Raw genomic sequence first — 15,204 nt, forward strand, 5'->3', positions numbered from 1 at the left:
CAGTCATATCCTTGCTAATATTTTAATTAACATTTTTGTAACAATATTCATTAGGGAAGGTAGTCTATAGTTTTGTCTGTTTTAATTCTCTTTCACTTCTATACTTTTTCTAGGATTCTTTCTTTTAAAAAAATAACTTTTGAAATATTATAATGAAACATTCTTTAAAGGTTTCATAGAATTCATTTGTTAATCCATCTCTGGTCCTGGACTATTTTTTCTTCAGGAAGTTCACTGATGGTTTATTTTTCTAAAAATGGGCAATGTATATACTCTATGTCTTGTTTTGTTAATTTGGAAAGTTTGATTTTTCTAAATATTTATTCATTTCATTTAGATTATCAGTTTACAATTGAGCAAACTAGTTTTTAATTACTTCCTAATTTCTTACTCATTTGCTGTGAATTCATTTTCATTTTTGATACTGTAACTTGGTCTTCATCTTTCTTTTTGATTAATAAAATTAGCTAATGGTTCATCTAAAAAAACAGTTCCTAGATATATTAAGTAATTCAAAGGTTTTTGATTTGTTTTGTTTTCAATTTTACATTCTCTCCTTTTACTTTCAGAATTTCTACTTTGGAGTTTAATTCAGAGTTTCTAATTTGTTGGTTTTCTAACTTTTAAAAAATAGCAACAAGAGCAATTCATAGATACTTTTCCTCTTTTTTGATGAATGTATGTAGAAACATAATTTTTTTCCTTTACAGACTGCTTCAGCTGCATCTGAAAAATGTTGGTATGTTATCTCACTGGAACAGGTATTTTTAATGAAATCAGCTATTGTTTTTATGATCTTTTCTGTAGCCTACCTTATTAATTTTTTGGCTAGTCTACAAAAGCAAGTCTTGTTGTATTTTAAGGATATAGCTATCTCTAAGTATAAATGGATAAAAAAAAAACCCATGGGCCATGAACAAATATGTTACCTGTGTTACTATCTTAACAAAAATGTTAATAGACTCATCTCATTTTAGGAAATAAAGAAAAAAAATTTGAACCTCAAAATCCTATTATGTTGTGGATATGGATTTAAAAAACAAGTATTCTCTGGTTTAACAAAATGAGATGGAATCTTATGCATGTCCTAAGATCTTATTTCTGTAATTCTGTAAAACAGTGATTACAGTTTTCTGCTGTAGCTATTATATATACAAAAATAATGACTGAGATTAGTAGTTTAAAAAGAATTACAGACAGCAATATCATCACTCATTCTGAGGAAATTTAACCCCCAAAAAAGCAGCTTAATTAATAGCACCATTTTTATGACTTGTGTGCTCTATACCAGTAATTCTCAAACTGATCTCAGCACCCTGTTACACTCTTAAAATTATTGAGGATCTCCCTCTAAAAGGGATTTATATTGGTTTTATATTAAAATTATAACATCTTAGTACTACCATGAAAATAATTTGGACAACATGGATCCCATAAACAAATCTTGGGGCCCCAAAGGGTACCCAGATTACACTTTGAGAATTGCTACTTTAAGATGGAAGAAAGGGAAACCAATGTTTATCAAAGAATAAGTAAAAACTGTTGAGAATGCTAAAGCTCCGAAGGACATTAGATATGAGATCACTCATGCATTTCTCTTCTACTAATTGGTAGTTACAGTGGTATTGACTTGTTTTAATTACCTGTTCATTAAGTAGGATTTTCCACAATCCCTTAAATATGATATACATATTGTATTATGGCAACGAAACACTTACAGTTGTAAGGTTTGGATATCTGAGAAACTTTGCGAATTTAAATATATTTTTTACATCAAAGTTAACTCCCTATGGTATATTGACAAAAGGATTTTATTTCAATCTAAGGCAGTAATAATTGCATAACCTGAACTTAAAATAGTTTCAAACAATATTAGCTACTATAAAACCAGAGAGTGGTAAAGCTGGAAGGGATCTTAGAATTTGTCTAGTCTAACTCTCTCATTCCAAAAATAAAGAAACTAAGATGCAGAAACTTAGATTAGAGATGTCATTAAAATACTTTATAAAAAATGTAATTTTCTGTAATTATCTTTTAATATAAAAATTTGTGCTTTTCCACATACAAAATTGCTCAAGCCAATTCCAAGTGATGTTCCCAAAAGAACATAATATTTTCATCCAACAATCCCTTGTAAAAAGAATACATACCTGCTTTGGTCCAGGCAATTATTGGAGATGGGTTGCCCTCTGCTTCACAAGGAAATTCTACAGTATGTCCTTCTAGCACTGTTTCATCTGTGGGAATTACTGTAAATTGTGGAGGAGCTGAACAAGAAAGGAGAAATAATACACAAGAGAGCCTTAATATGCCATCTAATCTCCAGGCTACTGTCTGTTATTATTTTTAAAAAACTACTAAGGGAAAAAAATTTCCAGTTGTGCTAAGAAGTCATTCAAATAATACTGTGTAGATATATAAGTATAAATAATAACAATAGTAATATTATATGTATCTGTATATTTGTAAAGAACATTTTTGCATGATCTCATTTGTACCTCAGAACACCATTATTATTATCACGATTTGCCACAATATCAATTTCTAATCGTTATGACCACATTCTCAGAATTTTTATTCATTACAACCTATTGAAAACTCTATTTAAACATACAAGACACATTTTGAAGAATTAAACAGTATAGTCTGTTTTTCTTTCACAAAGAGCATAAAAGTATGTAGCAATAATTAGGCCCATCACCCTCGTATGTTAAAACTCTTCACACTGACTATCAGGTGAATGATAGGTACTTCAAAGGGAGATCAAATGTATCACCAAGGCAATATTCACAGAACCAAGGGTGACTACGAATACACCAGCATAGCTCTGAATCACAAAGTATAACAGACTCTCCATACAGAAGGCAGAAGAAAAACATTTATTCAGACACCAGAAAGCCAAATCCCAACAACAGAAAACCAGATCTATTATAGTAACCAAGAAGTCAATACACATTAACACTGCAGGGGACAAAGCCACTCCCAAGCCTTCCCTGCTTCCCCCTGACCCTCCCTGCTAGAGCCTTCCCATAAACAAACACTCACAAGACTAGCTGTACCTGTCTGTGTCCTCTCTCCTCTGCCCCAACTGCTCTCACAAACTTCCTCCCAGTTCTGCTCCACCCTTTCTTTTCCACCTATTCAGCAAGTTCCTCCCACCACATGTGACGTAGACTTTCATGTGATTTAAACAGGTCATTTGAGCCTATTAATGAATGGGAAAGATCTTCCCATTTAAATTACCATTATACCAAAATATGAGATGGCTCAGGAGGAGAAAGTGAGGCTGGTGGTCTTGCACAGCGCTCCCTCACTCAAAACAAAGTCAAATGCAAGTTATGTCATCATTTTTCAGATGTCATGGTCTTCTAGAAAAACAAAGGATGAACACAACCTGTGAACAGACCAAGCTAACTGAGTGGGGACCCTGCTAGCTGGGTAACCTAGGTCATCCTCTCCCTTCTGTCTACTTCTCCCCTTTCTTTGGGGTTTACTGGCTAAATGTTCATTCCTTCCTTCCTTCCTTCCTCCCTCCTTGTCATTCCCAAACCTGCCAAGCTCCACTTAATGACTGGCTCAGAGTGATTATCAATAGTAACAGTTTCTCTTTCTCTCCCAGTTTCATTTACTTATTTTTTTCTTTTGCTCATTAAAAGGGCCATTCCTTGACTACTTCCTAAAGAGGCCTATTCACTCAATGGACATTACCCTCCTCTAAATGAGTATGTGAAAAGGCCTAGCCTAAAAAGAGGAAGTTCTCCCACTGCATCCTAGGCCATCTCTAGTCATCCTGATGTATATCTGGTCACTGGATCCAGATGGCTCAGGAGGAGAAAGTGAGGCTGGTGACCCTGCACAACTCTCCTTCACTCAAAACAAAGTCAAGTGCAAGTCATGTCATCATTTCTCTGATGTCATGTTCTTCTTCAAAAACAAAGAATGAACACAACACCAAAATATCCATTTGAAAGATGGAAATCAATGTGTCAATAATCTAAATTTTTCCAAATATACAAGTGTCAGGCAATCTGTTACTAAGTCATACAACTAAGAGAATTTCCCTTTTTTAGCTGGTTGGGTTGACAATGTCTACAAACAGATAGTGAACTGTGGAAAAGATGCCCTAGAAACAGTGTCAAAAACAGCTGATGTCATTATCAGTTCTATAATCACCTTTACATTTACTGTTATGGAAGAACTCATAAGAGTTAACATTTATTTATTTATTACAGTTTACAAAGTTGTAAATATAATATATGTGTATATGTGCATACACACATATATATACAAACATGTTTATACAAATATATGTATATTTACATACATGTTTATATGCACAAATATATTAACACGGATGTATTTATAAAATCTCATTTGATCCTCAAAATAACCCTATGAAGAAGTGTTGCTATACTTGCATTTTACAGATAAGGATGAGTAATATGGAGTGACTTGCCCAAGGTCAAACAGTCAATATGTCCTTGTTAAGATCTGAACTAGACTCTTCCTCACTCCAACTCCAGCACTCCATCCACTCTGCCCACCAGCTATGGCTCATGTCCCTTTCATAAACTGGGAACATGACACCACTGAATCAGAGTTATAATACTATCCAGGGAATCAGCTACTTATTAAGTGCCTACAATTTGCCCAGAACTGTGCCAATTGCTTTATAAATGTCATCTTTTGATCCTCACAACAACCCAGGAAGTAGTTACTATTATTAGCCTCATTTAAAAGTTGAAGAAACTAAGTCAGAGTTAAGTGCCTTACCCAGGATCACAAAGCTAATAAGTGTCTGGGACTAGATTTGAATTCAAATCTACCTAATCCCAGTCTTAGTGCTCTATCTACTGCGCCATTTAGCTGCTTCCATGGGCATATCTGAAATAAGATAAATCTTGGGAGAAACCCTACTTATGCCCACATCATTAGCTGCACATAAGAGAAAGGAAATGGCAGTTTGAAAAACAAATATTTGGTGAATCAAATTAAGTCCCACAAATTATCAAGCAGAAAATAACCTTCAACCACATGCAGCAGCCTCTCTGGTTTCTATAGAAATGGTGGCAGTCAATGGTGGAAAACAGAAGAGTGTGTGTCAAAAATTAAACAACTGTTATAATGTTCATAAACTTTAACTTAGTACTGGTACCCTAAACGTGAGTTCCTTGGCCAATAACAAAAAAATGTACATACTGATGTCATGTTCTTCTCCAACAACAAATGGAAATGCATTATTATCATTATGTCTGCAGCTAGAAAGGAAAATTGCAACTAAATTAGAAGATGATCATAGATTTTTACTTGGAGAAACAAATGAAGGTATTAGAAAAGTAGGTTTTATCATGTAGGCAACCACAACAACAAACATGGTGACATGCCACCATCATAATGGACTGATATTTCTCACGTTAAACATTTGACCAGATTTCCAGAAGCAAACCAAGGTAATTACTTCACAATTTTAAAATACTAATGAACTCCTCTAGAGGGAAATAGTACACATGTGTTCTTATAAGAAAGATAATTCAGCAAAAAAGGAAAATCTAATGAAGAATCATTTTAGGTTATGTCTAGCATTTTAAATACCATATAGTTAGAATACTGGAGAAATGGCATTCTAATAAGGAAAATATTGAAAAGATGCACAAATGAAATTTGCTTGCTAGTAGACCATACAAATTTGAACTTAGAAATTAGGTTAACTCACTGGACCAGCTATCAAAAAATTACAGGAACTACAATTACCCTAGGAATGCTGAAAACACAGTCATTATTTTATGAAGTTGCCTAAAATGAGCTATTTTCACTAGGGAGTCAAAGTTATTATGTGCTTATATCTACTGCATAAAGTGTTTTGTTATTTTACGAAAATCAGTCAAGAGTGGCCCTTCTAGCTATTCATTCCTGGGATGCCTAGTAAAAAAGAGTTCTGATTTACAGCATTAATTACTGTATGCCTTATAAACTAAGTGCCTGCCTTGCATGGTGATTTACATTACTCATTGGGGGACTTGTTTTCCATTTTTATCATTTCCTTCTGCCATTTAACAGGGGAGTCTGTGTGGCTTTAATTGTGATCTCAGAATAAATGGACATTAAAGATCTAGAACAAATTGAAATAAAACCTGTTAAAAGGATGATAAAGGGTAACATCTTTAAGTATACAGTCCATTTCAATAGCCAAATGATAAAACTCTCTTTTTGCAAGCCATTTGGTTGGTTTAATGAACTCATTTAAGCAGATTTTTTTTTTTAAATCCTCAAACTGATACAAGAAAGCCACAAAGATAAGCAGATGGTAATTTCCATTATAGATCATTTAGCTCAAAGGAAAACACTGGTGTAGTGTGGTACAGCATCAACAACAATAATAATAGCACATATCTAATGTATTATCTAGTTTGAAATTCACAATAGCTTTTCGAAGTAGGCAGGGAAGGCAGTGCTACCTCATTTATTTTTGTCTATAAGATTTATATGATTTCAATTGCCTTGTCCCCTCACTCTGGATTTGTAGGGATTGATTATATAATTCCTACAATATAATATAATCAAGGATTATTCTCTAGAACAGATAGCATAAACCATTTCAGAATTAAACAGTAAGGCTGCGAGCCAAGTCCTTACTGTTTGCCAAAATAAAAGTAGGTCAGTCATTGTGAAACAAAGAAAATGCTGAAAAAAGGAGGTGAGCGGAGTTGGAAGGGTGTTGATACAGGTGGTTCTTTTCCAATCAAACAAATTAAGTTACGTCATGAAGGAGTCAACAAAGTGCAAATTTGTGCAAATCAAGAAAATCACTTCAAGAAAGCAGGCCCAACACAGTTTCAAAGTTCAGAAAAGGTTTCTGTCATTTTAGTTTGTTTGAGAAGCAGCATGGTAGAATGAAAAGTGTGTTGGACTTGTCCTCAGAATACCTAAGTGTACCATTTCCTCACTTTGGTGACTTGGGCTATATATTTGCAATGTATAACACTGAAAAACATATTTCTATTTCTCATGTTGCGAAAGATAGCACAGAACAAAAGAAAAAAAAACATATGGCATAACTGATAAAAAGTATTGGGCTTAGTATCAGTAATATCTGAATTCATATGTCAAGGGATTCCCTGAATTTGTCTTTTTGAATTGCCATTTTCCAGAAACACTGAACCTAGAGCATGCAGGAGGCCCTGAATGTGTCAAGGACAAAGCTCCCCCTGAGCTGACATGATTTATTGTTTGCACCTCAAGTTGGAATCCCTATGTGTCCTTGGGAGGCAAAACAGCCACCAGCCAGTCCATGCCAGATTGGGATAATGCTTATGCAGCTGGGGTCTTTGGCAGATAAGGAGACCCTACTATCTTCATAACCAGTTCCCAAGGTAAAAGAATGAGGCTTTTGCCATCACCTTGCTCCAACCTCTGGGAAATGATCTTATCCTTTTGTCCTATCTTTGCTGCACAGTTCCTCCTCCCGTGTCATGTCCCTTCCTGGTATCCTCTTTTTCCTTTGTCCTGCTGTTATAAAAATGTAACCTTCTGTAAAGACTGTGAACTCTTTGGGTTCTACAAGCATGTTCATTTCTCTTGCAATAAACCTGGTTTTCACATAATTCTCATGCTATGATTGCCTGTTGACAGATTCTGCCTCACATACTTATTGTTAAGGGAAAAAGCCCTTTTATAGGAAAGCGGTTGGACATCTCTCTGCTTCATTTCTCTCCTCCATGAAGTAGGGAAAATAATACCTGTAGTCTTGTCTATTATATGACTCAAATGAGATGATGAATATAACTTTGTAAGCATAAGCATTATTGCAATGTCTGGCACACAGTAATTACAAAGCTTAATAAATGTTCATTGATAGAATGATTATCACCCATAAAATGAATCTAGGTATGTCTTTACATTAAAGGATTATTCTTCATTCAAAAGAGAAAAGAAACAGTCTAGTATAGGAGAAACAAGGCTGGAATTGAAGTCACAAGAGACCTGTACTCAAATCCCACAGGAAAGATTTGCAAGCAATGTCACTTGAAAGAGGTCTCTTCCCTTCTTTCAGCTCATTCCATATACAAAACTGCTCTAATAAAAATTATAATGACTATTCTTATGTAGATATTATGAAATCTGTATGTAAAGCACATTAAAATATTATGTAAATGCCAGTTATTATTATTAAAACTGAAAAATAAAGCAGAATTTTCTAATACTCTACTCCCAGCATAGGTGATAAGTCATTTAAAACAAACAAAGAAACCCTAAATATAGTTCTGTAGTTCCTCCATGGTTCCTAGAAATCTGGAGTAAAGGGAAGGCTAGTTGGAATCATAAATCTTAGTATACAGACATAAATAAAAGAGACAGCACTACCCTCCTGCCTACTTGAAAAAGTTGTGAATTTCCAATGAGATAATATATTTCAAAGGGCTCGGCAAACTGTAAAGTGCCAGATATGTATTTGTTATTATTATTGTAATAGCAGTATCAGTTATAACACCTGAGTAGAGCACTGATGAATGCTTTATTATAAGGATTATGTCAATCTGCCAAGGACCTGAGGTTTCATTACATTGAGACCTCCCACATCATGAGCTATCTATAACCAGTAGCCTGAGGCTCAGAAAAACCAATTAACTTGCTCAGGTCACAAAAAACTAATAAGTATCTGATGCAGAATTTGTACCCAGATCTTCCTAAGCTCCACTACATCATGATTTCTTACATATAATACAGGTTGCTTTTGAAAAAAAAAATTGATTATAACAAAGTCATCCAGAAAATAAAACTATTTCTTCCCACCCCTACTCATGTTAAATTAATTCTATTTTCACTCAAACTAGATTCTGGGATTCACTGAATAACAATCAGTAATAATAACAATATTAACAAAAATATTAATAATCATCATAACATCTCAGAGTTAGACGTGACCCCCAGAGACCGTATAGCCCAAATAAGGATCTTAATGCCTAAATAAGAATCCTCTCTACATCATACTCAACAACTCACCATCCAGTCAATGCCTAAAGACCTCTAATGATATGGAGCCTCCTATCTTCCTTCCCCTTCTCCTTCCCTTCCCTTCCCCTTGAGCCTACTGCACTCTGAAGCTCAGACACCATGGGGCTGCCTAAGGGCTCTTCTGAACCCTCCTGGCCTCACAGTGATTATCAATAGTAACTGTTGCTGTTTCCCTCCCAGCCTGATGCCTTTTTTTTTGTTGCCTCATTAAAAGGACCATGCCCTGGCTACTTCTTAAACCGGCCTGTTCAATAATGGTCATTACCTCACCCTAAGTGAGTACTGTATAGACCTTGGTCTAAGGGGACCAAGGTCCCCAGTACACCCTGGGTCATCTCCAGTCATTTTGATGAATATTAGGTCACTGGATTATGTCATCATTTCTCTGATGGCATGTTCTTTTTCAGCAATGAAGGATGAACACAACCCTATCTTCCAAGAAAACACTAATTATTAAAAAGTTTTTCCCTAACGTTGAGCTTAAATCTACCTCTCCAGTTTCCACCCTTTCCTTTAATTCCTGCTTTCTATATCCAAAGGATCAATTCTAATCAGGCAAAACAGGTGTGGTACAGCAGAAAGAATGCTCAACTTGTAGTCATATGGCCTGAGTTCAAATCTTGAATCTACTACTACTTACAGGTAATACTACATGACTTTGGAGGAGGCACTTTACCTCATGTAGGCCTGAGTTTCTTCATCTGCAAAACATGGGGGTTTGAGACTTGTCCTTTCAACCTTTAGATCATGTTAAACATTTTTACATTGAGAGTGACAGCCAGACCATGTTTTGTGAAGACGCTCTACATACCTCGCACAATAATAGCTGCTGTTGATTGAATAGATCCTTGTTGATTACTGGCATGACAGGTAAACTGACCATGATCCTGCAATGTGATATTCTGAATAAACAATCCTCCAGAAGTGATGATGTACCTGGATTCATCCAAAGCCTCTGCTTTGCCCCTGGTCCAAACAATATGAGGTTGGGGATGGCCTGTGGCCATGCATTCCAAAGTTGCACTGGTGCCAATGAGAACCTCTGTGTCCTGAGGTTGGATTACAAAACTTGGTTTGGCTGTGGGCAAAAAAAGAGAAAGAAGATAAGTAAGCCCAAGTTAAGAAGACAGTCATGCACTTGCTCTGTAATTTTGAACCACTCAAGTCGATCAAATTCAAAACTCATTTAAAGTCATTAGTGCTGATCAGGATTAACATCCTGCATACCAAAATAATCAATTGTCAAATAACAAGTAAAACTTTTTAAAAAAAGATCATCTTTTAGCTGAATATCCCCCAAATCCTTGGAGGACATTTGTCTGTCTGAGGAACTCCAAGTACTTCAAACATGTTGGTGATGGTAGCTACATTTTTATAATGCCACCTACTACAGATGAAATCCATGCTTCGGGTAAAGATTGGACTCAATGACCTCTCTCTTCCAACTTTGTAATTATAGAATTTTAAGATCTTACAACTGGATAAAGCCTATGGAGAAATGGATCTTACAACAAGAATTTCCACTACTGGGAATGACTGCCATGGTATCACCCGAGCTACAGATTGTATATGACATATGTATTTATTCGATGTAGCTCCTACATTATTTTCTTCCTCCTTTATCAATCAATGGATAAATACAGGATGTCTCATATATGAATGATTTTTTGTAATCCTATCTTATTTTATTAATTTAAAATATTATTCTGAGGAAGGGTGCATAGGTTTAACTAGACATTCAAAGACTCTATGATACAAAAAAGTTAATAATACTTGTCCTAAAGTGATCTTAATTTTTGAAAAAAAAAACTACTGAACTAGAAACTGAAGTATATTTCAACATGTAACCCTGTCAAGTAACTCTGTATAAAAGGACAAATTTTGACCCATCAAGTTTTACAGTATTACTTTATGTGGGCACAATCTGTAAGGATTGTGTCAAAGCCTAGCCATTAACATACTTTACACAGTTCCAAATATTTTATTACCTTCAATTAATCAAGAAGTATTTATTAAGTATCTACTATCTTCTAAGTACTGTGCTAGGCATCAGAGATCTAAGATACAAAGAATGAAATAATCCCTTCATGCAAGGAGTAAGAATATTTTAATGGGGGAAATAATAAGTACATAAAATACGTACAGCATAAATACAAAGTTAATAAAAACAGAGTAACTATATATACATATATATATATATATGTATGTATGTGGTGATGTGAAAGGGATAAGACTAGCAGTTTGGAGAAGCACAAAAATGCTTCATGGAGAAGATGGTAGCTGAGACAGATCAGAAAAAGAATTCTATCTGGCAGATTTTTATTTGAGAGCTTTTTTTTCCATTTCTAATTAACACTATTAAGAATATATTATGTAGAAACAAAACGATAGTTTGCAGTCAAACTGAAACACTTCTTTTCTGCAAAGCTACAATGAAATATGATGAAACCTAGGAATTGTTCTTAACATTCTACAGATGAACTAAAAATAATAACAAAACAACAATAATGCAAACAGCTAATTTCACAGACTTACAGGTCTCCTAATAAAACAAGAAGTGACAGATAGGACAAGTCTTCTTGTAGGTGTCTAATCAGAAGTACTCTCCAAACAAAGTTTGTAAGATAATATCTCTAAAATTAGTGAAGAAAATGAAAAAAGACAAAAGTCAAGAGGAAAAAAAAGAAATATTGTGTAGTCTCTTTGATGTAGCAATAAATATTAAAATTGTGACTAATAACAATTGTACTTTGTAGTCACATACTGTAAATTAGTGATAAATAGCCTAGTTCTATTTTAAATACTAACAGAATCACTTGATATATTTATATTAAATGCAAGAAGAAGAAAACAAAACTTTACTTGGAAGACTGGTATATCTGAGGATGGCATTCTGTGTCTTGACTTCCCCAGCAGAATTCTTGGCCATACATTGATATACTCCTTGGTCTGACTCTCTTGTGTTCAGGATCATGAGCGTTCCATCATCAAGTAAATTCAGTCGAGCATTATCTTTCATGTCCAGTGAGTGGCTGAAAATAAATTTTATTCCAAAATGTATTTAAAAACAATTTTAAAATGACGAACAGTCGGACTTCAGAAAAACCTAGAAAAATTTATATGAACTGATGCTTAGTGAAATGAGGAAAACCAGGAGAACATTATACACAGTAACAGCCACAGTGTGCCAGAACTGTTTCTGATAGACTTAACCCTTCACAGAAGTGCAAGAACCTAAAATATTCCCAAAGGACTCTTGAGGCAAAATGCCCTCCACATCCAGAGAAAGAACTATGGAATCAGAAGGCAAAATGAAGCAGATTATTTTCTCTTGTGTTATGTTTTCGTTTGGTTTTTCTCATTCATTTTAATTCTTCTATGCAACATGCCTAATCTGAAAATGTGTTTAATAAGAATGTAATTGTAGAAGCCATATAAGATTGCATGCTGTCTCGGGAAAGGGGCAAAGAGGGAGAGGAAGAAAATTGAAAACTTGTGGAAGTGATTGTTGAAAATTAAAAACAAATAAATTAACTAAAAAAACATTTTTTTTAAAATTATCCACACAAAAAAAGCCTGGAACTTCTTAGGTATATTATTATTTTAATCAATTATCAATTCTAGGTTAATATTTTTATTTATTGAAGAATATTGTGAAAGTCCAAGGTTTAATTTCAGCTTTTCATTACCTGAGGGACACAAACTGCTTTGCTTTCATACATCCTGCAAGTCAGCAAAAGTTAGAAAGGAAGGCAGTTTCAGCTCTGCATTCCAGAGTAGCATCTATTTACAAAAGGAAGCAGCATCACGGCCTTCCCTCACTTAACTAGCTCACCTTCCCTCATTCCAAATTCATCTAAAGGCTTTTGCTGAGTAGGATGGAATGTTGAGAAGGAGGCAGATAACTTGGGTGTAATGATGCAAATACTTAAAACTGGTCTGAAGACAAGGGAGAATTGTGATGGGGGTTCTTAATCATTCAGATATAGATATTTGAAGAATGATAGGAGCGGGTAAAAGGAGGAAGAGTTAGACCCCCCTGGTGCAGTCTTTGGGGAGAAATGGTGCTAATCTAAATGGCCAATGGGCAGACAGGAGAAAACCACAATAGGACAAAATACCCTACGTGCCCAAGATGGGATTCTCCAAAATAAACGCTGTATAGAGCCTTAGGGAATTCACTTTTTAGAGTTGTCTTTGGGAATGCCTGCTTGCCTCTGATGGATTGTAAAGCCACAGAAACTATTCCAAATGACAAAAGGGAACTGATATAATGAAGTAATATATGGCATCTCACCTCAGCTGAGTCTTCCCTGCTGTTTGCCAAGGCTTCTATTCTGTTTTTATAGACTTTCCACCAACCATTCCAAATCTATTCTCTGACCACTCATTGTACCCTTGGGACCCACTCATATCACAGGATATGTGGCTTAGAGTTGAACTAGCAGTTCTGGAATATGAGGCAAAAAATTAAAAAGGTGTCTTAAGGTGAGAAGAATAAAAGGTAAACTTAAATTAAATTTTTTAAAACAGATTTAGTCGGCCTTGGTACTTAAGGAGTTGTAAGGCAGAAAGAATCTGGAGCCCTTTTCTGTGGAAGGAGGTAAACAGAAATCCAATAATATCCAAGAGGACATAATTCTGGAGGAAGAGGGAGGGTGTGATTAGGCCAAGGAGCAGCTTATTATGGTAGGATATGGGGAAAGTAAACCATCTGGTGGCTTACTATTTTATCTTAGGTGCTCAATTCAATTGCTGCTAAATGCTGAAAAAGTAAAAATACTTTGTGCCCTTTAAAGTTCTGCTCACTAAAGAAAATTCCCAGGCACATCATCCTACTTACTGCTCTGCTTAACCTCATACTTGACTGAAAAAACTGAGGTCACTTCAAAGTAAATCCTTCATCTCCCTTATACCAATTCTCAGAACTTCTTGGCATCATCAGCCTCTTCTCCATTTTTGCTGACACAGTGGAAGAGATATTCTTACACCTCACTAAGGAGAATCCATCTACCACCATCATTATCAATCCCACTCTCTGCTGGCTCCCCCCAGAACATTGTTTCTTCAATTATTTCCTCTTTCATGCATCTTCTAGCTCTTCCTTTCCAAACTTACAGAGCAGTCTACATTCCTAAAAAAATAATTGCCAAATTTCTATCTACTGCCCAGATCTCACTGAGCTCTAGAACCACATGTCTCTAACTGATAAGACCTCTCCTCATAGATGTCCTATTAGCATCCCAAGTCTTAACCCAGCTTTATACACCTCCATCCCCACTCCCTCTGTCACAGACACAAATCTGGTCTTGCCCTTCACATGACTATTTTGGCACCCTTCATTGTTCAGTATAGCGGTTTGTTTTGCTTATCTTTAAGGCATTTATGTGCTATTAGTCAACAAACATTAAGCGCTTACTACATATTTGCCAGGAACTGTGTGAAGCACTGGGGATTCAGAGACTCTCCAAGAGTAGACAGTTTAATATGTATAATGGCTATGGGTGTGTGTGTCTCTATCTACTATTAGATTATAATAAACAAAGAGGGTTGAGATTCTTTCTTATCAAAACTTATCAATCTCCCAGTGCCTGATATAGTCCTTTCTATACAGAGAAGGTGCTGAAGCTATCATTTGAATTAAATTGAATCTGCTGGAAGAGTTTGTCTGATAAAATCAGAAAAAAATCAATTAATTACATACATCTGTTATTGTTTATAACACCTTGCATAAGGCAGAGTAAACAGGAAGCAGAACATCAGTCCTGGTTCTCAATGAGGAGGAGGAAATAGCAAGAACCATGATAAATAATGGGAACTGTAGGAGAAAAATGAGGCTGTGATTTTAGAGTTTATGAAAGGTAAGAATATAGACTCTATTCAGATCTAACAAGTATCATAAACATCAAAGAATATTCAGGGAAAAAATATGTCTAACTCCATAACATGGGATTTTATCACAAAAGAAGCTTCCTGTGAGCTTGGAGGCTCTTAAGAACAAAAATCTATTGGACAGAGCAAAGGACTAGGAATCTGGAAAACAGTTCAAATTCAGCCTCAGACATGTCCTAACTGAGTAACTCTGGAAAAGCCATTAAACCTCTCTCAACTGCAGTTTCCTCATCCGTAAAATGGAAGTAATAATTTCACCCACTACATGTGAGGATCAAATGAAATACTTATGAAGTGTTT

The 15,204-nt window shown here is 35.3% G+C and overlaps 1 protein-coding gene across 4 annotated transcripts in view; it reads right to left on the bottom strand.

Moving 5' to 3' along the window:
* The window catches only part of PXDNL (peroxidasin like), a 522,877-nt gene that overhangs the window by 125,200 nt on the left and 382,473 nt on the right, over window positions 1-15,204 (bottom strand). For all 4 annotated transcript variants that reach the window (XM_072604570.1, XM_072604572.1, XM_072604573.1 and 1 more), the window contains 3 exons: window positions 11,875-12,044; window positions 9,824-10,090; window positions 2,151-2,267 (listed from right to left, as the gene is read on the bottom strand). In XM_072604570.1, coding sequence (XP_072460671.1) covers window positions 2,151-2,267; window positions 9,824-10,090; window positions 11,875-12,044 — 554 coding nt within the window. The remainder of the gene's footprint in view (window positions 1-2,150; window positions 2,268-9,823; window positions 10,091-11,874; window positions 12,045-15,204) is intronic.

Source organism: Notamacropus eugenii, chromosome 4 (assembly GCF_028372415.1).
Source record: "Notamacropus eugenii isolate mMacEug1 chromosome 4, mMacEug1.pri_v2, whole genome shotgun sequence".
Classification (NCBI taxonomy): Eukaryota; Metazoa; Chordata; class Mammalia; order Diprotodontia; family Macropodidae; genus Notamacropus; species Notamacropus eugenii.